This window comes from Pteronotus mesoamericanus, unplaced genomic scaffold (assembly GCF_021234165.1).
Source record: "Pteronotus mesoamericanus isolate MK-2021 breed Mesoamerican mustached bat unplaced genomic scaffold, CSHL_Meso_final contig_2, whole genome shotgun sequence".
NCBI classification, from domain to species: Eukaryota; Metazoa; Chordata; class Mammalia; order Chiroptera; family Mormoopidae; genus Pteronotus; species Pteronotus mesoamericanus.
In genome coordinates, this window is record NW_026555084.1 from 32641263 (window position 1) to 32663486 (window position 22224).

General features: G+C 61.4%; 3 protein-coding genes across 7 annotated transcripts in view; all 3 read right to left on the minus strand.

The window, feature by feature from the left end:
* DOK3 (docking protein 3) lies at positions 1 to 4129 on the minus strand. Of its 2 annotated transcripts, none has more exons than XM_054568034.1 (5): positions 4049 to 4129; positions 2880 to 3185; positions 1091 to 1193; positions 827 to 999; positions 1 to 735 (listed from the first exon to the last, which is right to left on the minus strand). In XM_054568034.1, exons 1-5 carry the CDS (start codon positions 4112 to 4114, stop codon positions 64 to 66), a joined length of 1320 nt encoding a protein of 439 aa, XP_054424009.1. In that variant the 5' UTR covers positions 4115 to 4129; the 3' UTR covers positions 1 to 63. The 2 variants fall into 2 exon arrangements, with proteins under 2 accessions (XP_054424009.1, XP_054424008.1); XM_054568033.1 differs by having other exon boundaries at positions 2880 to 3182; positions 4049 to 4114.
* A 1852-nt stretch (positions 4130 to 5981) lies between these two features.
* DDX41 (DEAD-box helicase 41) lies at positions 5982 to 11101 on the minus strand. 2 transcript variants are annotated; one of them, XM_054568035.1, is made up of 17 exons: positions 11081 to 11101; positions 10812 to 10922; positions 10425 to 10584; positions 10271 to 10345; positions 10081 to 10141; positions 9820 to 9956; positions 9326 to 9398; positions 9054 to 9207; positions 8841 to 8977; positions 7852 to 8014; positions 7637 to 7768; positions 7320 to 7391; positions 7097 to 7193; positions 6821 to 6970; positions 6670 to 6741; positions 6465 to 6575; positions 5982 to 6317 (listed from the first exon to the last, which is right to left on the minus strand). In XM_054568035.1, exons 5-17 carry the CDS (start codon positions 10134 to 10136, stop codon positions 6181 to 6183), a joined length of 1491 nt encoding a protein of 496 aa, XP_054424010.1. In that variant the 5' UTR covers positions 10137 to 10141; positions 10271 to 10345; positions 10425 to 10584; positions 10812 to 10922; positions 11081 to 11101; the 3' UTR covers positions 5982 to 6180. The 2 variants fall into 2 exon arrangements, with proteins under 2 accessions (XP_054424010.1, XP_054424011.1); XM_054568036.1 differs by lacking the exon at positions 11081 to 11101 and adding an exon at positions 11009 to 11059.
* Positions 11102 to 13487: 2386 nt separating this feature from the next.
* Positions 13488 to 22224, minus strand: part of FAM193B (family with sequence similarity 193 member B) — a 31061-nt gene continuing 22324 nt past the window's right edge. For all 3 annotated transcript variants that reach the window (XM_054568546.1, XM_054568545.1, XM_054568544.1), the window contains 4 exons: positions 16577 to 17600; positions 16360 to 16435; positions 15484 to 15581; positions 13488 to 13872 (listed from right to left, as the gene is read on the minus strand). In XM_054568546.1, the coding sequence (XP_054424521.1) occupies positions 15485 to 15581; positions 16360 to 16435; positions 16577 to 17600 (1197 nt within the window). In that variant the 3' untranslated portion in view covers positions 13488 to 13872; position 15484. The remainder of the gene's footprint in view (positions 13873 to 15483; positions 15582 to 16359; positions 16436 to 16576; positions 17601 to 22224) is intronic.

The following is a 22224-nucleotide window of genomic DNA, read 5'->3' on the forward strand; positions in this document are numbered from 1 at the left end:
CCCTGGACACCTGTTGTTTGCTCATCCCCTTGTCCCAAGCCACAGGGCCACAATAGGCAGTGTTCAGGGCCGGTCGCAGGGGGCGGGGCCCTTCTTCCGCTCACGGCTCAGCAGCGTCACCAGCTTGGCCTTGAAGCCTGCCTGGCGGCCAGAGACCCCTGCCTCGTCACCATTGTTGCCGAGCTCCAGCTCCAGCAGCCGCCTGTACTGTGCCTCCAGGCTGCTGTCATGGGCCGGGCCGGGCCAGCCCAGGTCCTCGCTGTTGTGGTAGATGGGGCTGGCCGGTGGGCTGCAGGCACCGGGGCTCTCCTTTGCAGGGCACCCCAAGTCGGGTGGTGCAGAGCCAGCTTCCAGGGCACACAGGTTCTCATAGAGGTGCTCGGCGGCGACCGGGGGTCCGCTGGCCCGCTTGCACACGGCCGCGTACAGCCCAGCCTCCACAGGCAGCAGCGGCAGGCTCTGGGGCCCAGGCTCGGCCAGGCGCACCCGGCGGGAGCCTGAAGGCTCAGGCCCGGGGGGCAACTCCCGCAGCTCTGCAGGGGGGTCCAGCGAGGGCAGGGAGGTGGCCCGAGGCAGGGGGCAGGGCCGGGACCCCACCAGCTCAGGCAGCCGCTCCCTCTGGCGCGCGATGGCAGCCGCCACGACCCCGCACAGGTCTCGAGCTCGGGGGCTGCTGAAGGCGAAGAAGCCCTCGCCTGAGTCACAGCGGCGGCCAGCTTCGAAGGAGAACAAGTCCTGGTAATGGGCGACACGGGTGGGTCAGCGGCCAGGGGTCCCCTGCTTCCCAGTGTCCCCTGTGACCACTAGGGCAGGCTCGGTGCCTCACCTTGTCGGAGCCAAACTTGCGCAAGAAGTGGTAGGGCCAGGTGTAGAGGGCCAGCGAGCTGGCTGGCTCGCTCAGCTGGATGGCGTCTTGGGTCAGCAGCAGGACATAAGACCCCTTCAGCTGGCAGCGGGCAGCTGCCTCTGTCCTCTGCACCACCACCGGGAATTTGTCCACTGCAAGCAGAGGGCGTGGCCGCCATGGTCCCCAAGAGGCCCAGCCCCGGTGTGGCAGGGCGGAGCCTTTCCCTGCACCTCCCCCACTCACCTTCCTGCAAGGAGGAGTAGATGGAGTTCTCTTCCATGGGGACCGGGCTCCGCTTGGGAGCCTCCGCCTCCCCTGCGCCGGTGACACATTCCCCCCCTGTGCCCTGAGGAACGGGTTAAGGTCACAGGTTAGAGTCCCCCCACCAAACCTCTTCCTGCATCTTTTTCATGGGGAGAGATGTCACCCGGGACTCTGACAAGTAGAACTGGGGACCTGGTACCAGTCCCAGCTCTGTCCTGACACACTGCACAACCCTGGGCACCCCTCTGAGCCGATCTCCCCACCCTGCATCCTTACCCTTCCCCCTGGAGGGTGCTGAGAGCCGCAAAGCAGGGACACACGACAGCACGGCCCTCTCACCCTGGTACTAGGCCAAAGACCAGGCCAGCCCTTGGGTGACCTCCATAGCTTAGAGCAGCGAAGGCGCAGGGGCTTCAGGGGTAAGACAAGTCGCCTGGCCACCCATCCTGGCACCATCTCACCCCTCCCTGCCCCGAGCACCCTCACGTCCTTCAGGCCGACTCTCAGCACCTCCACCGCGACCGCCCCGCTCCAGCCCACAGCAGCATGGCTGGCGCCAAATGCCGCAGGTCCCTCACTGGTCTCCTTTCTCCTGTTAATTCCCTTTTCTTTTTAAAACAATTTTTAATTAATAATTTTAAATTAAAAAAATAAATATATAATGTAGAATTTACCATTTTAAAGTGTACAATTCAGAGGGTTCTTTTTAGTAAAGTCGCAAGGTTATGCGACCATCACCTTTAACTAGTTCCAGAACCATTCGTCTCTCTGCATGGAAACCCGTACCCACGCCCCATTCCTCCCTGCCCCCAGCCTGCTCCCCGTTGCTATGGGCCTGCCTATTCTGGGTATTTCACGTGAATGGAATCACACACTAGGTGGCCTTTCGTGTCTGGCTTCTTTCGCTTCGAGTAATGTTTCCGCGGTTCATCCGCAGTGCCATGTAGCGTGTCAGCGCTGCATTCCTTTTTATGGCTGAATAACGTTTCATTGTATGGACAGACCATATCTAGTTTATCTATCACTGGCTGCCGGGCACTTGGATTGTTTGTACCTATCGGCTATTGGAAATAGTGCTGCTCTGAACATTCCTGCACAGGTTTTGTTTAAACATCTGTTTCCATTCTCTTGAGAACTGCTGGGTCATATGATAACTTTTTCGCTCACAGAGGAACCCACCAGACTTATTTCCTTTTGGCCCATCACAGACCCTGCTAAGCTTGAAAGCTCAGTCCCCTGGCTCAGAACCTCAAGGTTTCTCCCGTCACTCAGAACAAAACCCCGAACCCCACACGCGGCCCAGGCTGGTTGCAGCCACTCCCACCGAACCCTCTGCCTCGGCCTCCCCCGGGCCCTCCCGCCCCGCGCCCTCTGCCACGCCACACTTCTCCGCGCCTCGGGGCCTCTGCTCACGCTGCCCCTGCCCTGTCCGGGGCTCCTCGGGCCTCCGCCTGAGACACTCTCCTCAAATGTTTGCCTGCTGGGCTGTCCTTGAGGACTCAGGCCTCCTGCCCCTCCTGAGAGGCCTTTTGGGCCGTTCTGCCTGACGTCCCCTGGGTCACTCCTGGGCCCGCCCTGGCCTTTCATTTTCTCCACAGCATGTATGGCCACCCACGATTTGTTCTGTGGTTTCTCGGCTGTTTCCCAGGCTCCTCGGTTCCTGGCAGGTGCTTGCCGAGTGACGGGATGTGAGTGAATATGGGGCGGGTTGGGTGGGGGCGAGGCAGCGCCCGGCCAGCCCCTGGACGCCCGCTTGCCCCATGCTCACCGGGAAGGCCAGCTGGCAGATGGGGCCCATCCACGCCTGGCGGTGCTGTGCAGCCAGCAGGTGGCTCCGCTCGGTGGTGGTGAGCAGGAAGGCACCGGTGTCCCGGGGGCAGCTCTCGCAGTCGACCGGCAGCACGGACACGCAGTCGGCCAGGCGGATGACCCGCGGCTCCCCGCGGCGGCTGGGGCCCGCAGGCCTGTCGCCCGACGGCCCCGGGCCGCCGTCCCGGACCTCCCAGCTCTCCAGCCGGGCCACACCTGATGGGCCCCCTGCGTACAGAAGACCCCACACCTTCCGCCAGGACTTCTGCGGGAGATGAGGGTGGGGGTGAAGACCCGCGCTGCAGCAGGGCTCAGGCCGGCCTCTACCCCCTAAGCCCTCAGGACCTTGGAGAAGGAGGCCTCACAGCAGCCAGCCAGGCAGGGGCTCGAGAGCCCTGCGTGTAAACCCACCCCACCTTTTCCTGACTGGTACCCCCATAAGCACGAGTGTCCCGGGCTCTCAAACAGGCAGGACAACGTGAGATCGGTGCTCCACTGGATTACGTCTGTACACGGCCCACTGGCTGGAACAGACGCCCTGACATTGCTGTTATGTTGGTGCCCCTCCCCGCTAAAGGTCACTTGGGCCACAGAACTAGGACTGTGGTGGGAGGGAGGCCTTATTCTCATGATAGCAAGGAAGGAAACATGCAAATAGCGTCAAGCAAAGGAAACGGACCGTTTATCTGCCTGGCCAGCAGCTGCAGCTGAGCTGCAGGGGTGCGGGGGTGCAGGGCTGCAGGGCCGGCAGCCTGAGGAGGGCGAACCTCGCTGTGTCCCGTGACAGGCCGGGAGGAGCCAGGCCTCTGCTGCTCGGCAGGGCTCTGCCTCCGGGGGCCCCTCCAGCGTGGTCCCAGCCCTCACGGGACTCGCCAGACCTTCCAGCTCTGCCCACCCCACCATTGGGACCCTCTCCCCGGCTCACGGCTTCCCCATCTAAAAATGAGGCCTGGTCTCCCCAAGCCCCATCGAGGCTCAGCCCACCCGCCCAAGCTGAGGATGGGGCTCTGTCCCACCCCCACACCTGAGGTGGATCCCCCACCCTGACCCCCACCCCCAGCCTCCCAGGGGGCTGCCTGAGGCTGGGGCGGAGGCCCACAGATTATCCTGGGCAGCCAGGGTCCCCACCTTGCCGAACTTCACGTGCTGCTGGTAGAGGATGCCGTCCTTGATGGGGGTCTCCAGAGGCTCCATGGCCACGGCGGGCCCGGGGCCGCCACTCCAAGGGCCTGAGGAGACTGGTGACGGCTGAGGGGAACTCCTCACACTTCCCCTTCTGGCCACTTCCCCTCCCTCTCTCCAGAGAGGCAGCTTCGTGACTGGGGGAGGGGAGCCCCTTCTTCGGGGAGGGAGCTAGGTTAGGGGTGGGGGCACCCCTTATTTCTTCCCTCAGGTTCCCACAGGCCATGTGGCCACCCAGGCCCCGCGGGGCCTCTGACCACCCGGGGGCAAGCGCCCCGCCCTGCAGCTGGGTCAGGCGGGAGTGGGGTGAGCTTTTGACCTGCAGGCCGTCCCTGCAGGCCCAGCCCGCCTTGTCTCCCCCAGGGGGCAGCTGTGCGCTCCGGGCAGGCCGGGTTCCGCACCGCCAGGCTGGCAAACTCCTTGCTTTCCAACCTGCAGCCCCGCGGGATCAGCTGGAACTTGTCTCGGAGCATTTCTAACACTTGCTCTCTCTTCCTTCCTTCGCAGCCCCTGTCCAGCGCCAGCCAGCTGGTGCGCCTCCCCTTTGAACCAGACCCCCGGCCCCCCACCCCCTCCTCAGCATTTCCTGGCTCCCCACTGCCCTCGGGTCTGGCCCCGGCTCCTCAGCCCAGCTCTCGAGGCGGCGCTGCGTCCTGACCCCCCGCCCAGCCTCCAGGGTGCCCCTCACCGCTGTGCTCCTCTGGGTGCCGGCGGCTGCTTCCTCTCAGGCCCCCCTGGCCGCCACACGCTGTCTGGGAGCACAGGCCCTGCAGGGAGCCCCAGGCCTTTGTGAGCAGCCAGGCCACGTGAGTGCACGGGGCACACCCCCAACGGGTCCCAAGAGACTCATATGCTCTTTTTAAGTTTCGCTGCTGCTTCTTGCTAGGGGCTTTTTCCTTTTTTTCCTGCCTTGCCTTGCCAGAGGCCGGTTATCTTGGCTCTGCATTTTGGAAATGGATCTGAATTCTGGAAAGGCCTCATGTCATTCGTTCAATATCACCTCTGGAAATAAACATGTAAACGAGCCGAGAAATACAGTCTGGGGTCACATACGGAGTGTGTAGCTGCTCAGGAAACCTTTTCCAAGGACCTCCTGCACCTGGCTCTGCGCCGCACATGGACCGGTGGCCCAGAGCTGCAGCCTCACCCCTGATCTTTGCGTTCTGCCATTTCAAAGATGAGGAAATCAAAGCTCAGAAATATTAAGTAACTTGCTCAAGGCCACACGAGTGACAAACATGGCTTGAGCAACTGCTGTCCTGCTGGGACAAGCGTGTGGCCTGCACACTAAGCGCCTGGCAGAGGAGCCACCAGTGGGGCCGGCTCTCTGCTCTCCCCGCCAGATGCCGAAGTCCCTGTCCACTTGCCGACGTTCTCGGGGCTGCCGCCTGCCCATGCTCCTCACCCCTGGTCTCTCCTGCTCACCTGTGAGATGCCCGGCAGAGAGCCTCGCACAGAGCGTGCCAGGGAGTGCTTATGGCCTGAGTGGCAGTCCTGTGTCACCTGCTCCCTGCAGCACACAGAACAGGGGGTCCCTTCCAGGAGCAAGGGGCCGGAGGCAGGAAGCAGCCTCCCAAGGAGCCCCAGGAGCCTCACACCACTGACAAGAGGGAGGCTGGGGGTTGCGACAGCCAACCAGAGGGACCCAAAACCTGACCACAGAATCTCCCTGTCCACCGACGGGGTGCCGCCAGTCAGGAATACAGCTGGCTTGGGCGGGGGTGGGAGGGGTCAGCCAGATGCCTCCTTCCACAGCTGAGGCAGCTGGGTGTGGGAGACGCTCCGGCCCTGCCTCAGAAGGGCTCTGGGGATCAGAGGGCGAGGCTGCCAGGAAGCAGTGGCAGGCAAGGCGAAGCACAGAGGCAGGGCTAGGGTTGAAGCTTGAGATGCTTGTGCTTTAATAGGGTCAGAGGAGCAAGAATATGAATTCCAAGGGCACAGAGGGCAGGCCACCAGGTGTGGCCTGGCCAGCCTAGGCCAGCTGGGCCCAGGTGCTGGTTTCTTGTCCAGGGGCTGGTGTACAGGAGGCAGCTGGAATCCAGGGACGGAGGCCTCTTGAGAGGAGGCACAGCAGGTGGCTAGAAGTCCATGGAGCTGTGGGCCAGGTAGTCCTTGCGGCCAATGTTGCTGACCTGCTTGGTCTGCATCGCCTCAAGTTTGGGGCAGTCGGTGATCCGATGGCCCAGACCCCCGCAGAAGGCACAGCCACGCTCTCCTGGGGGCACAGGGTACAGAGAGATAGGGGTCAGCATGGCGACAGGGCCAGGGTCCCCGCCCCAGGCCCTGCCCCCTCCCCTGCCGCTGTCCACCCATGTGAGGTATGGACTTGTTTCGTGGTTCCTGTCTCCCGTTCCGCAGTCACCTCCAATGTCCAGCATGGACTCGTCCCCGCAGTGCAGCACTTGGAGCACAGGTGGCACCTTCTGCTTGGCCTCCAGTAGCAGGGCTTTGAGGTCCATCAGCACCGACTCATCTGTGGGAACAGTGGGGAAATGTCAGGTCCAACCCTGGGCCCTGTGGCCAGGACCTAGAGAACTCGGCCGAGGCGGCCCTGGCAGCAGACTCACCGCAGGCCTTGTTGATGAAGGTGGTGGCGATGCCTGTGTTTCCTGAGCGGCCGGTGCGTCCGATCCTGTGCACTGCAGGGAGAGCAAACAGCCTCTGGCACACTGCCCGGGCCTGGGGCCCGGCCCGCGCCCCAGTCCTACCAGCTCCCACCGTAGTTCTCGATCTCCTCAGGCATGTCGTAATTGATGACGTGCTGGATGGCAGGGAAGTCCAGGCCCTTGGAGGCTACGTCTGTGGCCACTAGGACATCCTTCTTGCCCTCTCGGAATGCCTCGATAGCCTTGGTCCGCTCCTCCTGGTCTGGGGAGGGTCAGGTGGGCGCTGTCAGAGCGATAGCAGGAGTCCGGGGAGCGGTGGCAGGCCAGCCAAGCAGGGGAAGGGGTCAGGACAACAGGTCCTGCTACTGCGTGTGCACGCGCCACCGACCTTTGCCCCCATGGATGGCCACCGCCTCAACCCCCTTGAGCAGCAGATACTCATGGATGGCGTCCACATCTGCCTTCTTCTCCGCAAAGATGAGCACCTGTCCAGAAAGGCCAGCCTGTCCCGGGGACCGCCTCTGCCCAGCGTCCCCAGCCTCCCCCGTGTGCTGCCCCTATGGCCCTCGCCCCTGCCCCCGGGGTCCTGGGCCAGCCTGGCCAGCACTCACAGGTGGCGGTGTCTTCTGCAGGCACTCGAGCAGGTACACCATCTTGGCCTCCTCCTTCACATATTCCACCTCCTGCCACCACAGGGGCCAAGTCAGGTGGTCCCAAGGACGGGGCTCACCGGCCACGGCCCTGCTCACAGTCCTTGCCAGAAGGTGATCACAAGCCTCTTGCCACCAAGGGCTGGGCACCCTCAGAATGTTTCCTGCTAACAGTTGGGGCTTTGAATGAAGCCCCCAGTACCCTAAGGCGGAGCCCCCCCCTCCAATCAGCCTCGAGGGGGCCTCACCAGACCCGCCTCGGTGGCGGGCCTGCCCACCTGTATGACATCCAGGCTGGCGGCCCCAGCGCGCCCCACGTTGATCGTGACAGGCTTCACCAGGGCGCTCTTGGCAAAGTTCTGTATCTTCTTAGGCATGGTGGCGCTGAAGAGAAGGGTCTGTCGCTGGCCCTAAGGGAGGGGAGAGCTGGGGCTGAGGAGGCTGGGCAGCCCCGAGGGTGGCGGCAGCGCCCTGGCCAGGCAGGGACGGGCACCTTAAAGTAGGAAAAGATGGTGCGGATGTCGCCCTCGAAGCCCATGTCAATCATGCGGTCGGCCTCGTCCAGGGCCAGGTAGCGACAGATGTCTAGGCTGACCATCTTCTTTTGCAGTAGATCCATGAGGCGCCCAGGAGTGGCCACCATCATGTGCACACCACTGGGGACCAAAGAGCGACACTAAGGTCGGGGCCACCTTCTCGGCCCTGCTTAAAGGCCGGCACTGTGACCCCCCCCCCCCTTGCAGCCTTCTTCCTGTCTGTCCTCACCTGTGCCCTCCTCACCACTCCCCTCACCTCGCCCCGCGTACGGCCAACGTCTCTGCTGGAGCAGGCTGCGGCCTTCTTGACGAGCGCCCTCTGCGCTCCAGAGCTCTCCCCCTGCCTGGCACGCCCTTCCCCCTCCTCCCGGGTCATTCCTCTTGCCCCCCGGAGGGGGCTGTCCTGAAACTCCAGACTGGCCTCAGCTGGCACTCCCCCCGCTACCCCCGGAGACCCGGAAGGGCCTGCTTTCCAGATACGTGAAATTCAACTGCTCTGTGTCGGCATCTTCCCTGAGACTGGGAATGCCTATCAAACAGGGACTTGGTGTGACCTGACCGTGACCCTCAATAGCTGGTGATGTCCGCTGGGGATTGCACTGTGCGGCAAGGGCATGGGTACAGCCCTGCCCAAGTGCCTTAGCCTCCTTGCTGGACCACACGCTGAATGGCCGTAACCTTCGGGGACACCTTGGGTCCCCGCCTCTGTGCTTTGTGCCTGGAATGCCCTGACCCCCTGACCTCCCTGGTGCCTCTGTTCCATTTGCTGTGTCCCCACAGTCCCTCACCACATCCCCCTGTCCCACCCCAACCGACCTCTTCATGAGACTGGGGACTCCTTTGAATTAGGCCTCTGCAAGGGTCTGCAGAAGAGCTGAAACAAAGGACCCTTTAGCTTCTCTAGGGGCTGTGGGGAGGCCCTGGGGCGGGGGGCTCTCATGCTCACTGTCGGATGGTCTCCATCTGCTCTTTGACAGACATGCCCCCGATGCAGAGTGCGCAGCGCAGGAGCGGCGAGCTGTCCTCCTGCAGCAGGCGGCAGTAATACTCCAGGATGCCGTGCGTCTGCCGGGCCAGCTCTCGCTGCAGGTACAGGGGACGGGCTGGTACCGGGAGACAGCCTCGTCGGTGCCCTGCCCTCCGAGCCCGCCCAGCTTACCGAGGGGCAGATGATGAGTCCATAGGGCCCTTCACGCTTGGAGAAAGGTAACCTCTTCTCTTGTTCCAGGCAGAACATGATAACGGGCAAAGTGAACACCAGCGTCTTGCCCGAGCCCGTGAAGGCGATGCCTATCATGTCACGGCCGGACAGACTGTTGGCAGAGGACCGGCCTGCGTGTCAGGCTCGGCAGAGTACATACAGGGACTGCTTCTCCAGCGGGACATCTGCCCCGCCCGGCTGACCTCCTCAGGGCCCCGGGCCACACTTACATGGTGGGGATGCCCTGGATCTGAATGGGCGTCGGGTGGTGGATGCCCTTCTTCTTCAGGCCCCTCAGGATGGCTGTGGGAAACAACCCTGCGTCATCCACGTGCCTCACAGGTAAGTTACCAGCTCCAAAGCTTGTCAAACTGCCACTATTTCCCACAAGTTACAAATGATGAAACTGAGGCCCAAAACCAAGGAGAGAGGGAAAGGAAGACTTGATAGGCAGACCTGCTCCAAGCCCCTGGGCTGAGTGCAGGCGGGATTCACGCCCAGGCCTCTCTGAGGCCAGCCTCACCTGCCCAGCGAAGGTCCCTAATGGCACAGAAGGGTGAATACACTCAGCGGGCACAACTGAAAAGGAGCCCAAAGAAACCCCTCCTCCAATCCGTCCGTCCCCACTGGCTGTGCTGTAGCTGCTGAGCTCAGCGGGGGCTGGGACACAACGTCACAGATGTACGACTGTCCATGTGTGGTGCCCCGCCCATCCCTCCCGTACCTGCAGGAAATTTCATCTCCTTGAAGCTCTTGATGGGCGGTGGGATGCCATCCCCTTCCACCAGGATGTGGTGCTTCTTCCGCACCCGCTCATGCCGCTCTTCAGACATGCTCAGGACGTAACGGGGAGGCGTCCAACTGTGAGTGGGTGGTAGGGGTCAAGGCAGGCCCTGAGCAGAGCTGGCTCTGGCACGTCCCTGTAGTCTCAGCCACATACTATTCTAAGTAAGGGTGACTGCTTTTCCGGACTGTAAAGACGTACCTGGTTTTGATCGGGTCATCGTACGTGATTCCCTTAGCCATCTCTTTCACTGACATCAGGGCTGCGAAGAGAAACGCGGCTCAAGGCCCGCTTCTGCCTCCCTGAGGCCAGGCCCCGTGAGATACAACATGCCTGGGGCTGGGGGAGGAGGCTCAGCCCACCTCCTCCCTGCTCCCAGCTCCACCCATACCTCGGCCCTCAGCCACACTCTCCAGGATCTTCTCCTCTTCCTTCAGCTGCTTTTCCTTGGCTGACTCCTTACGGGCTGAGAACAAAGGCAGACGACGTCAGAGAGATGCCGAAGCAGTGGCCCAGGCCGAGCCTCCCGCTGCTGCGGAGCTTACCTTCAGCCTTCTCTTTCAGGTGCTGGTGCTGATCCAGGAGGCTGACGTTGGACTGAGGGCCCAGTGGGATGTCGTCCTCATCTCCCCGGTGGTCACTGCCACTGTCCTGCTGCTCCTCCTCCGCAGCTCCCTTGCGTCTTCGCTGCAGCAGCTTCTGGAGCTGAGGTTCCACCAGCGTCCCTCAGAGCCAAGCCCAGCACTGCGGGGCATGGCGCCCAGGATCCTGCCCCGACGTGCAGAGCTGCCCTATCCCTCGGATTAGGCCGCCAGTGCCTCGTGTGCCTGGGGGCCACGCTCCGGCGTAATGACACCTCACCCCGTCCCTCACACTATCAATGAGAAACCCCGCCCCCTGGGCTCATTCCTCCTGCGACCCCGGGCCCTCACCAGCAGCTGACGGCGCTGCCGCAAAGGCACATAGGGCACATAGTCCTCGTCGTCCTCATCCTCCGCCTCGGAGCGGCTCCCTGCGGCAGTCGCCTCGTCGGCACGAGCCCGCTGCAGAGACACAAGAGTCAAGCCCACCGCCCCTCCCCGTCTTCACTGCGGCTCGCCACCCGCGCGGACCCTATTTTCGCGCCCACCTTCCGCTCGGGTTCCGACTCCTCCATCCTTTTCTGTACGCATGCGCCCCACGGCAGAAAACCCCGCCTTACCTCTGAGATCCAACCAGATGTTAAGGAACGGCCGTCGGTGCCTAGCAACGACCTTTGAGTGCCGGGTCGCGCCGAGGGACAAACTTTTTCCCCGAGCCCCTGTCCATGGCGCGGCGTTAATGCTTTCTGTGTGGCTACGCAACTGATGCCTGGGCTGAAGAAAAGCGTCAGGCAAAGCATTGTGGGATGCTGGAGGATTTGGAGCATGCGCTAAACGCTCAAACCAAGCCCGGTGGCGGGGCAGGCGCCCCGAGTGAAGACCGCGGACGCAGCCAGGTGCCTAGCCTCGCTCACAGCGTGACGTCAGCCGGCGCACCCCCGCCGGTGGCCCTCTACGCCCTCTAGTGGTCTGGGAGCTCCGGGACCCGGCCAGTTGGGATCCTGCCCGGGTCTTCATCCCCGCAGGCCAAGGCGGGCAGGGTGCAGTTTGCGGAATAAATGACTCAAGCACCGCCGCTGTGACTCGTGTCCTCGTCTGAGACACTAACGTTCAGAGCAGTGTGGGGTAAATAAAATGCTGCTGACGGTGGTTTTTACTGAGGATCTGTACATACATACGTGTAAGTGGTTATTATCGGAAATGCTGTAACAGTTCAAAGGGAACCTGAGGCGGCTTCCAGGAGATGTGGAGTCTCTAAAGCAGGGAGTGGGGAGGAGAGGAAGGAAGGCCTCCTGGGAGAGGTCCAGCAGCAGTGGCCTAGCCTCGGGCAAGTGCTGGTTCCCAGGGAAGAGGAATCACTCGGCCCACATGGAGTCGGGTTGGCCAGAGCAAGGGTTGGAGAGGTAAATTGGGCCCAGAGCGGTGACTCAGTAAATTTGTCATTGGGGACCTTTAAGAGGGGAGTGATGGGTCAGTGCTGTCCTTTTGCTCTTCATGTATTTAACGAGCATGTGCTGGGCATTGGGCGATGCTGAAACAAATAAAAGAAGAGCAAGTCACAAACCTGGCTCGTGAGATTATGGATTTGCAGAGATAGAAAAATATAAACCAGTCTTGAGGTTAAGGAGAAGTACCAAAAGACATGATACCACTTTTGGAATTATCACAAAGGCAAGGCCAACTGATTCTCAGCATCAAAGTGGCTTCTCAACTGGGAAGTGAAGGATAAGCCAGAATTTGTGAAGGAAGCATATAATCTGGGAAGAGGGAAGTATGTGAGCAAAAGTCAGGAGATCTAAGGGTGCCAGGCCTAGCTGCAGACTGAGGCTGTAGGTGTGGCTGGCGTGAGTGTGGGAGGCAGCGAGCGGCAGGCACAAGAGCGCCCAGAATGCCACTCTCAGACGTCTTTTATTGGGAGGAAAAGTGCTGCTTCAATCACACCGGCAATTTTCCAACGAGGCTGTATACTAGACAGCTGTGCCAACTCAGCCGCAGGGCAGGAGGCTGGTGCAAGTTAGAGGGTGAGGGGAACACAAGTCATATACAGAAAGGGGTTTCACAGGGGCGTGTCCGTACTTCCTTGGGGATTGGGAAAGGCCAGGGGCCAGGAACTGCAACGCTGCTTCCCTTTAGAACAGGAAGCTGGCACTGCCTGCCAGCCATGGCGGGGCTCAGCCGAGTGGGGAGTGAGGTGGGAGGAGCGAGCGGTTTCTGATTCTGCTCCCAACACTCCACAAGGGATCTTAGTGACTGTGTCCACTGACTCCATCACTCCCCACATGCGCTCAAGCCAAGAGTTGTTTTTAGTTGAGAAAACACCAAGGGGGACAAGGAGCTGGGATACACATGTGTGGGGCATTTTTTGCAAATTTGTATTAAAATCTGACTTTACAAACCAGCTCTAACAGCTAGGGGCGGAGCAGGGGAGGAAGTAGTTTGCTTTAACTTGACAGAAGGGTTCATTATCCTCTTAAGTACTTAAGCTGTCTCATTCCCACTGGAAAGTAAGATACAATGTTTACAGACACTCCATCTGCTCCCACCCCCCCTGCCCCAGAGTACCCCGAACACCCAGGCTGCAGCTGCACTGCCCATCGAGGACCTCGAGCCTTCCCTGGGCCCCTTCTTGCACCTGCCTACAGACCAAGCTCCATTCCTCCGATTCACCCATCTCATGGCGGGCAGGGGGGTGTGGAACAGGCACGGTGTGGGGGGAAGGGCTGCTCCCACTTGAAGCCTCCCAACAGGAGGACGGGGCATCGAGACCACAGCCACGGAGGCCGGTGCTCTCCATCCCCAGTTAACCAGGCTGGACTCACTCCAGTCTTCCCTGTCTTGTCTTCAGTGTCATCTACGGAAGTCCCATTTAACAATTCCACTTCAACAGTTGCAATTAAGTGGAAACAATGCTGCCAAACCATTGATACCTAGTATATCAGTTAGGGACTAAAACAGACCTCATGCTTCTGATTACATCCCTCACCTCACCCCACCCCAGCCCAGCAAATGACCAACACAGACTCTGTGTCCAAATGTTGCTTTATCGCAGGAAAGATCTTCACAGTATCAAAAGTAAAGAATTAAAAAAATAAAATAAAACAAACAAAAACAAAAAAACAAACACAAAAAGAGCAGTGTTGGGCCAGCAGTACCATCAGCCCCCCGCCCACAGGCCAGCCCAGCCCCCGGGCTCTGAGTGTGGAGGCTGCGTAGCACCAGGAGGCGGCTCTGTGGGGGTCCTGAGGGGCCCCAGCCCGGCTCGGCATCCACTCAGCTTCCGGTTGGTCCGGGATGGCGGGAGCACGGTGGGTCTTGGGCAGGTGGGTGCGACGTGGAGGAGTAAGAAACTGTAGGCCTTCAGCTGGCAGGGGGGCGTCTCAGGACACCCTGAAGACGCTGGACCCGGCAGGGGCTGAGAAAACAGAAGGGCACGGCCACGGTGAGCGATGGCCTTCCCGTGCCGCTCCGGTCGCCAGGGTCCCCGCGGCGGCAGGGACGGCTGCCTCCTACTTTCGCTCCCACAGACTTCCCAGTCCCCTCCAGCAGAGGATGAAAGTTAAGACCCTAAGCAGCCAGAGCCCTGGCGTTCTATCCACACGTAAAACGTCACCCTAGACGGCAAGGAGGGCGGGGCCATCCCCCGGAGCTCCCCTCGCCCTGCCCAGCACACCCTTCCCAGCCAGCCCGAGGGAGCGCCCCGCCTCTGGCACGTGCTCTCCGGGCCGCAGGCGGGGGAGAGGCCACTGCTGCGCTCAGACACAGCCCCCGCTGGTCCCAAGTCTGTGCCAGCAGCACTACTTTCTCTAGCACTCAGGGCTCCCAGTCCTGCTCTGAGGGTAAAGGTCAAAGGAGATTGAGGGGAGGGAGCATCTCCTGTCCTGGGAAAGAGATCAGCCATAGAGCAAACATATGGCTGGAGGAGGCTGCCTGGATGACAGGGCAGCTGGGCCTGTGGGAGGAACGCCCCTTTTTCTCAGAAGGGGTAACACATGAAAGCGGGGCCCCCGTCACTGTGGCTCCAGTGGAGGTGGAAGACAGGCAGGAGGGTGCGCTGGCCCCGGCAGAAGCTCTCGGGGGCGTGGGTATCTCAGACTGGCAAAGAATCTGGGGCCCAGCCCCTCAGAGAGGCAAGGCTGAGGGAAGCCTAGACTCCAGGGTGGCTCCGGAGCTCAGCCCCAAAGGCTGTCCCTGGGGAGTGGAGACCAGTGTCAGAGGTGGGAGATTCTGACCCCAAATGGGAAGGCAGACTTGGCCAAGGACCCAGAAGTCTGCTGCCCTGGTGCTGGGAAGAGGACGACAGGCGAGGACACCCTCCTTGGGGGTCCCTGGGCTCAGCTCGCCTGCCCCAGCACGCTGCCGCCGCCGCCTGAAGGGCACCGTGCAGCTGCCGACCGGAAAAGGCCTGACCCCAGGGACACAGCTCAGGGCCGGGGTACAGCACTGAGCCAGCATCAGGGCCGGCCACCCGGCCAGCCCTCTGTCCTGCACGACGGCTCTCAGCCCAGAGCATCACTGGTCAACAGTTCACACAAAGGGACTGTGCAGATGGGCGGGAGGGGTGACCAAAGCCCAGCTGGCACCAGGTCTCTTCTTCCGGGAGGCAGCTTCGCTACCCATTTCCTCATGGAGCCTATCCTGTTGAGGGAGAGCGCCCACCAGCTGCTCCATGCCTAAATGACCTCTAAGGCCCTGGCCTAGCCTGCATGGAGGAGCCAGCCCAGCAAGTGAGGGTCAACCCGAGGCTGACAATGTCTGGGGCAGGGGCAGCCCGCTGGGGCCCCTGGCTGATAGGGCGGGGAGAGGCCCTTCAGGGGCACAGGCAGGCGGGATCACAGGCCGGCTCACGGGCGGGCCTGGCCAGGGACAGCGACGAAGGGGCAGAGGCCTGTGCCTCAGAGAGCAGGGCCCGCTGTGCTGTCACTGCGGAGGTGCAGGGGCCAGGACCCAAGCCCCCAGTCCAGCTCCCTGGGCACAGGCTGGCGGAGCACTGGGAGGGGAACACGTGACCCCTGGGTGTCTCTACCTCACTGAGCTGTGCTGGGAGTGGTTTTTTTGAGGCTGAAGTTGGTCCAGTTCACAGCAACTTTCTGACGTGTTTGCTTTGCAGAATCCAAACAGAACCTGCGTGGTTTGGGGGATGAGACAGGAGAAGCACCATCAGAGACTGCCCCCGCCTAGCGCACCCTCTCCTAGACCTGTGTCCTGGTCTCTACAGCCAGGCCAGCTCTGCACAAGCCCCCCAGCTCCTGGGTGCAGAGGGTCTCGCAGGTATGGGAGCTGTGCTGGCCGAGGGGCTATCTGGATGGGCACCTACAAGCCCACGGACAGTGTATGGAGGGAGGTGACATTGTCCTAGGACACGCCCCCTCCTCAGCCTGTGTTTTACTCTGGCCACACTGGGCTGCCTCCTGTTCCCCGAAGGGCACTGTGCCTCTCGCGCCCCCGGGCCCTGCGCATGCTGACCCCGCCGTCACGAGCACCTTTTGTTTGGCCTGGCCCGCTCCCTCCTGGTCCTCAGGTCTCCTCCTGGTCACCGTCTCCTCAGAGGGTCGCCCCTGCCCGCAGCTAGCCCTGCAGTCCCCCTTCACAGCCCCCGGCCCCACTCCCTCGTTCCCATTAACAGCCCCCACCCAGCCTGTGTGGCTCACCGCCCCCCAGGGCTCAGCCCAGGCAGAGCAGAGGGATCGCAGGGAATGAACCAGGTGGACGAAGAGGGAAAAAGCCCTGGTTCTTGGGGCCTGACACACACACCTCCTTCACGAAGCCCCTTCAACCTTCCCAGATGCCCTGTCCTGCCAAGCAGCTACCTGGGTTCCAGGATGTAGGCTGGCGGGGAAAAGCCCAGATGGGGCGGGGAGAGGCCCGGCAGTGGGCAGGACAGCGGGCGGCCCGTGCCTACCTCTTGAAGTACTCCACCTCCCGGTCCGTCTCGTCCATCTCCGCCCCGTCCGTGTCCTTGGGCAGGAACACGTCGTCTGGGAAGACACAGCCAGGGGGGCTCAGTGCCCACCGCCAGGCCTCTGGGCCGGCACTGCCCACACGCCGGGGCTGCCCTCCACCCCGTGAACCGGCGGGAGGGCGGGCGGGGGATCAGCCACTGTTCCTGGTGCACTCACCCAAGGAGGAGGCCGACTTCTCCTGCTTGTTGCGGCTCCGGCGGCTGCGGCCCTTGCCCTGCGGCAAGCTCTGCGGCCTTGCTGGGCCCGGGGGCTGCACAGACTCCTGTTGCGCAAGCCGTGCCTTGGCCTCCCCTGGCCAGTTTCGCCAGGAGCTGCCCTTCTCCTTGTCGGCTTTGGGGCTGCTGGCCCAGCCTGGTCCTGCCCGGCCCCCGCGGCCCCCCTCTCCGGCCTCAGCACAGCCGCCCACTTTGGGAGGCTCCACGGCCTTGCCTGGCTGCTTGGGGCTAGAGGCCTGGCCCTTAGCACCGGCAGCCTCCGGGCCGGCCGAGGGCCTGGGGGCTGGGCTCGCCTCGCTCTTCTTGGCTTGGCTGCCCTGTCTCTTGCCTTTCCGCAGCTTCCCACCCGAGGCTACGGGCTCAGGCAGCTCCTGCTTGCAACTAGGAGCCTCCTTTGGGCTTGGTTCCTCAGAGCTGGTGTTGCCTGGCTTGGGCGTTTTGACCCAGATCACCCGGGACAGGTTGGGCACGGTGTTGAGTCTCCTCACTAGCCCGTTCTCAGGGATGATACCGGGCGGGGGGCCCCTCACCTCTGTCCATGGCGGCTGGGGGCCTCTCATTTCTGCCCATGGTGGGGCTGACTCGCTTGGAGCTTGTAACGCGTGGTTTTGAGGGGAGCCCAAAGTCAAAGGGGACAGGTCGAGGTTGATGTCAGGCCGGTGCTCCGAGGAGCCGTTGAGGTTCGATGGGGGCAGACTGTGGGTCTCAGGCTCAGCAGCCCCCTCCTTTGAGAAGCCATTGCTGTCCACGCTGAGCTCACACACACTGAAGCTGGCACGGATGGAGTCCTTGACAGTGTTCTTGATTTCCCGCAGGCGGCTGCTCAGGAAGCTGTTGACCCGATCCAGCTCCTGGTCAGGCCACTCCAAAAGCCTTTCCCTGCCGGGCGCCAGCTCCCGGCTTCCAGAAACACCACGATTCACCTGCTTTAGAGCTTCTGCTGCCAACTGGGCCTTCTCCTTTTCCTGCCAATACAAGAGGCAGTTTCAGCAGGGGCCTGGCAGCTGCCAGGCACGACGTGACATCTGACACACCAGCCTGGGGCCCAGCTCTGCCACCAACTAGCTGGAGGCTGGCCCACCTGCCTGCCCCATAGGCGCAGTGACGGAGAGCAGTCGGACAGGTTCCGGCCCTGGGGCAGAGGCCGGCGGGCCCAGAGAACACGGCTTCCACCGCTGGTCCGCCCAGGGCCCCGTGTCGGTCCCGGGCCCGAGCAACCCACCTACTGGTTGAGTCTCAGTGGACTTGGCAAAAGGGGGACAATAATGCGGAGGGAAGACCGAAGTGGGACGCTTCGGGTGATGAAGGCGCTGCTGCAGAGGCAACCCCCCACCTCGGCGTCTGCAGGGGAAGAGTTGCGCCACCACACGGCTCCCCCAAGAACGTGGCGACTGTGGGGCTGCCGCGGTAGATCAGGTTGCTCTGGGGACGTGTGTCCTCCTGACGCCACATACAGGCACCACTGAAGGGGGCCACGTTCCACAGGCAGGCCGCCCGCCCACGCGCAGGAGGCCTCAGGCAACCAAGGCCACGCCGGCAGTGTGCCCTGTGGCAGACAACGGACAGCCACGTGGGAGCGCAGGGCGAGGTGTAAAAGCAGCCCCTTTGTCCAGGTGAGGCCTGGAAGGCTGGGCCTTGTCAATCAGCCGGACAGAGATCTGGAGACTGAAAAGGAAAGTCCGCGGACGGAGTCACCCCTCCCCTCTGCCCAGCCTCAAGGCGCCAGCAGGCCGAGGTGGCCTTTGCGGGAGACAGGGACAGAAGTCGCAGGCCTCCGGGAAGGGGGTCGTGGTGCCGGGCCAGGGGTTGGATGGCTCCCCCAATTTCACATATTTCCAGCTGACTGGGGACTGAAGGGCGAGGAAAAGGAAAGTGGGGAGAGAAAGGGCCTGCCACCACCTCAGAGTCTGCTTAAAAGAGGGTGACCCTGTGACCCAGCAGGCATATGCGTATTTAATCCTCATATTGTTTTGAATGGTGGCTCCACACTGATTAGGACCACAACCGTGGGACCTTGGACAAATCACTTTCTCTCTGAACCTTATTATCCACATTTGTAAATTTGGGAGAAAAACAACCTGCCTGTATCTAATAGAGTTGCTATGAGGACACACCTGAGACTGGGCGTGTGTCCTGTTCCCCAGAAACACGTCAGGCTGCGCCTTGGCACCCTGGTGCTCAGGTGAGGGAGCAGCTCCGTCTGGAGCAGCGTTCCCAGCTTTGTGCTGTGGGGTCAAGGCCATGGGCCGGGCGCCGAGGCCACGGGGACGCAGAGCACGGGAAGGCCTTCTCTTCGCGCCTCCCTTGCACCACGACACCCTTGCTTTTGTTAGAAACTGAGTTCCATGGAAGACTTCATTTGCAGAAGAGAGCTCTGCTGCTAAACAAAGATGCCTGGAAACTGGTATAGAGGCAGCAACACAGCACTGCATAGTTTAGTAGTGAGAAGGGGAACACACGGAAACACGTTTGCTGCCGGGCACCCCGAGCTTGGTACTTCCCACCAGTTGCCTCATTTATTCCTCACAACTACCCTGTTGCATCATTATCCTCAGTTTTCTGATGGGGAGACTCGACTTTGCAAGGAATAAGGAACTGGCACAAGGCTACAGGGCTACAGAGTGGCAGTCGAGACGGCACACCCAGCGGTGACCTGCAGAAGTTCTTGGGTTTCTCAATCCTGCCTGACAACTGTTTCATGGCCATCGACTTGGGGGCACGGGGCCGGCTCAGCGGAGACAGTCTCTGTTCGCTGACTTGCCTGTGCGGGGTTGGGGGGTAGACATACAAACAGGCTGCTTGATTCCGGGTGACAGTGACAAGAGCTGTAGGGAGGAAAGCCCCGGGTGCGGTGGGAACCCAGGCTGGGCCATCAGGCACGCTTCCCGGGGCAGGACCTCCCCGCGCATGACGGCTGAGGGGGTTATCCCAGAGAGAGTGGGACATGCGCTTTCCTGGTAGAGGAGCACGTGGAAAGGCTGCGAAATGGAAAAGCACAAAGTCTTTAGGGAATGACAACCACTGACAGGTACAGCTGGGGCCCAGATTTCTTTTGGGGAGTGGGGGCAGGCAGGAAGGCCAGGAGGGACAGACTGAGGTGGAGCTGGCCAGCTAAGCAGGGGCTAGACCATGAAGAGCCCTGCCGGCCACGCTCGAGTCTGTGTTCAGCCCTGAGGGCATCGTCCAGCCACTGAAGGCTTTTTGAGTGGTGGCATTGGGGGTGTGGGGGGTGGGGCGGGGAGCAGGGGATGGCTTGAGCTGCCTGGGACATAGCATGGCCAGGAGTCTCAGTGGTGGTTGGGGCGAGAGAGCGAGAGGAGTCATGAAACCACCCCGACAGCTACTATGCCGCTGTAGCAGCTACACTGACCAAACGCTCACTCTGCTGAACCTTCCCCACGCATCGCTCCATTTCATTCTTGCGACAAGCTGAGTTAGATTCTACTGTTATTCTCATTTTATGGATGAAGAAACTGAGGCTTGGAAGCTAAGTGATTTGCCCAAGGTCATACAGCAAGGGTGACAGAGCCAGGTTCCAAACTGAGGTCCAATTCCGAGGCCCGCTGCTCCCGATCGTCACGATGCATCCCTCCCAAGATGGCGCCCAGGTTCTGGTTCAGGCAGCTGGGTGGATGGCAGCACATCCAACTAGGCAGGCAACGGAGGAGGAGCAGGCCTCTTGGAGAAAGACAACAAGCTCAGTTTTGGATGTGCTGAGTCTGAGTGTCTGTGGAAGCTGTGAGGAGGTGCCTGGTACAGGAGTGGACATCAGCGTGACGTGCAGGGAGGAAACAGTGGCCGGACCAAACCCGAAGGCGACACTATCTAGACGGCTTGTCTTCCCCAGGGAGGCGTCCTCAAGGGGGAGGGTCGGGCACAGGAAGAGGGGCTCACAGAAGAGAAGCCAGAGGGGAAGGCGGGACATGTGGTGAACCTGGCTCTCCCACTGTCCTTCCCCTGTGTCTCCCAAGTGAGGGTGGAGGTGCCAAAGAAAACAATGTTTGAAAAGGACGACACACAAAAAGCGAGACGTCGCCTAGTGGACAAAGGAGATGGAACAGGAGAACATGACTTAGATTTGGCAAAAAAGAAGTCACTGGTGGCTCTCTGGGGGGTGGGGGTGGACGAGTTTGCAGGGAGACAGAAGAACTAAAGACAGTGAGCGCAGAAAACATTTGCAAGACATTTGTGATGAGAGGAAAGAGACAAGGGGGTGAGGCAGAGGCTGAGTGCTCAAGGGAGAGTTTGCTCTCATGGGAGAGCGGTGCACAGTGCGGCGTGGACGGGAATGGGCGGCACAGCGGCCGCAGGCTCAGGGCCGACGTCGACGGCAGCCTGGAGAGGCAGGGAGGACTGCACGGGCCTTAGCTGGGAAAAGCGGTACCTCGTCCTCATGACACGAAGAAAACTTTCAAGCGGCCCGGTAAGATGGTGAGAGAGTGCCTGTCCACTGGCCTCACTTGAACAGGAAGTAAGGTTATTTGCCAAAAAGTAGGGTGGGGGTGGGGGCAACCTGAAGGCAGAGAGGAATGGAGGCCTGACAAGGGGTGGGATGAAGCGCTGAGGAACAAGATGACCTGGGAGCTCCAGAGGCCTGCCAGGCAGCGCGGGGGCTCAGGAAGGCAGGCGGCCACGCAGCCGGGGTGCCACAGAGAGGCCCGATCTGCTGCTCTCCTGGAGGTGCAGAGGGGTGAGCCGGCTGGGGTCCAACCCAGGGCTGCAGTTTTCCTCAGTGGGCGTTAATGGGAGGGAGGTGGAGCAAGGAGTTGAGAGTATTGGTAAGAGCCTGAGTAACTGATCTTGCCTGGCCCGGGAAGAGGAGAAAGAGGTAGGCGACAGTCTTCAGTGCACAGAGAGGGGTGGCTGGGAGGCTGCGGGTGAAAGAGCCAGGGAGGAGCAGGGGAGAGTCAAGGTCTGGAAACAGGCTAAGGAGGCAGAAAGACACTTGGCTTTATTCGCCTCCCGGGGCGGGGCAGACGCGCACTCGGCTGGATGACTCCCGGGAAGGCTGTGCTTTCGGTGGACAGCCAAGCTCCAAGACCAGGGGGTAGGTGGAGGCACGCGGGGAGGAGGCTCACGCATGAACAGACAATGACCATGATCGTCTATCACATGACACTGCAACTGCCTGCTTCTGCTGTGTCCTGGCCTCTGCGCTGGGCCGGGCAGACGGTGGCTGCGCAGTACGCTGCTGAGCATAGATGGTGGACCCATGAGGTGTGCGAGGCACAGCAGGACCTGGGGGAAGGGACCTGAACAAGGATGCAAAAGAGGGCACCCCTGAGCTGAGCTCGGAAGGAAGTTGTCAGGAGGAGGACGGGAGAGAAAAGAGTGTTACTGGCGAAGGAGGAAGAATGCGCAGTGCATAGGTTTAGGGAAAGCACGTCAGGCCCGGGGCCTGCAAAGTGTGCTGGCTGAGACCAAGTGCCTGCAGAGGCCAGGAAGGGCCCAAGTGACCACTGCTCCCACTGGACACTTCTGGCCAGACAACGCTGGACGGGAGGAACAAAGTGCAGGCCACTTTCTGAAGGCAGTGGTGGGACCTCTTGGCTCACTGCTTCAGGGCGCAGGGTGAAAGTCCTGGTTTGT

What these genes read in the sequence shown, in the direction of transcription:
- DOK3 (XM_054568034.1), bottom strand. Translation starts at nt 4,114, where the DNA reads ATGGAGCCTCTGGAGACCCCCATCAAGGACGGCATCCTCTACCAGCAG. An exon ending in TCTGCCAGCTGGCCTTCCCG is followed by an intron (nt 1,194 to 2,879) that starts GTGAGCATGGGG and finishes CCCGTTCCTCAG; the next exon opens with GGCACAGGGGGGGAATGTGT. An exon ending in CTACTCCTCCTTGCAGGAAG is followed by an intron (nt 1,000 to 1,090) that starts GTGAGTGGGGGA and finishes CTCTGCTTGCAG; the next exon opens with TGGACAAATTCCCGGTGGTG.
- DDX41 (XM_054568036.1), bottom strand. Translation starts at nt 11,035, where the DNA reads ATGGAGGAGTCGGAACCCGAGCGGAAG. An exon ending in GGCAGCGCCGTCAGCTGCTG is followed by an intron (nt 10,585 to 10,811) that starts GTGAGGGCCCGG and finishes GTGGAACCTCAG; the next exon opens with CTCCAGAAGCTGCTGCAGCG. An exon ending in TGCAGAAGACACCGCCACCT is followed by an intron (nt 7,194 to 7,319) that starts GTGAGTGCTGGC and finishes CTTTCTGGACAG; the next exon opens with GTGCTCATCTTTGCGGAGAA.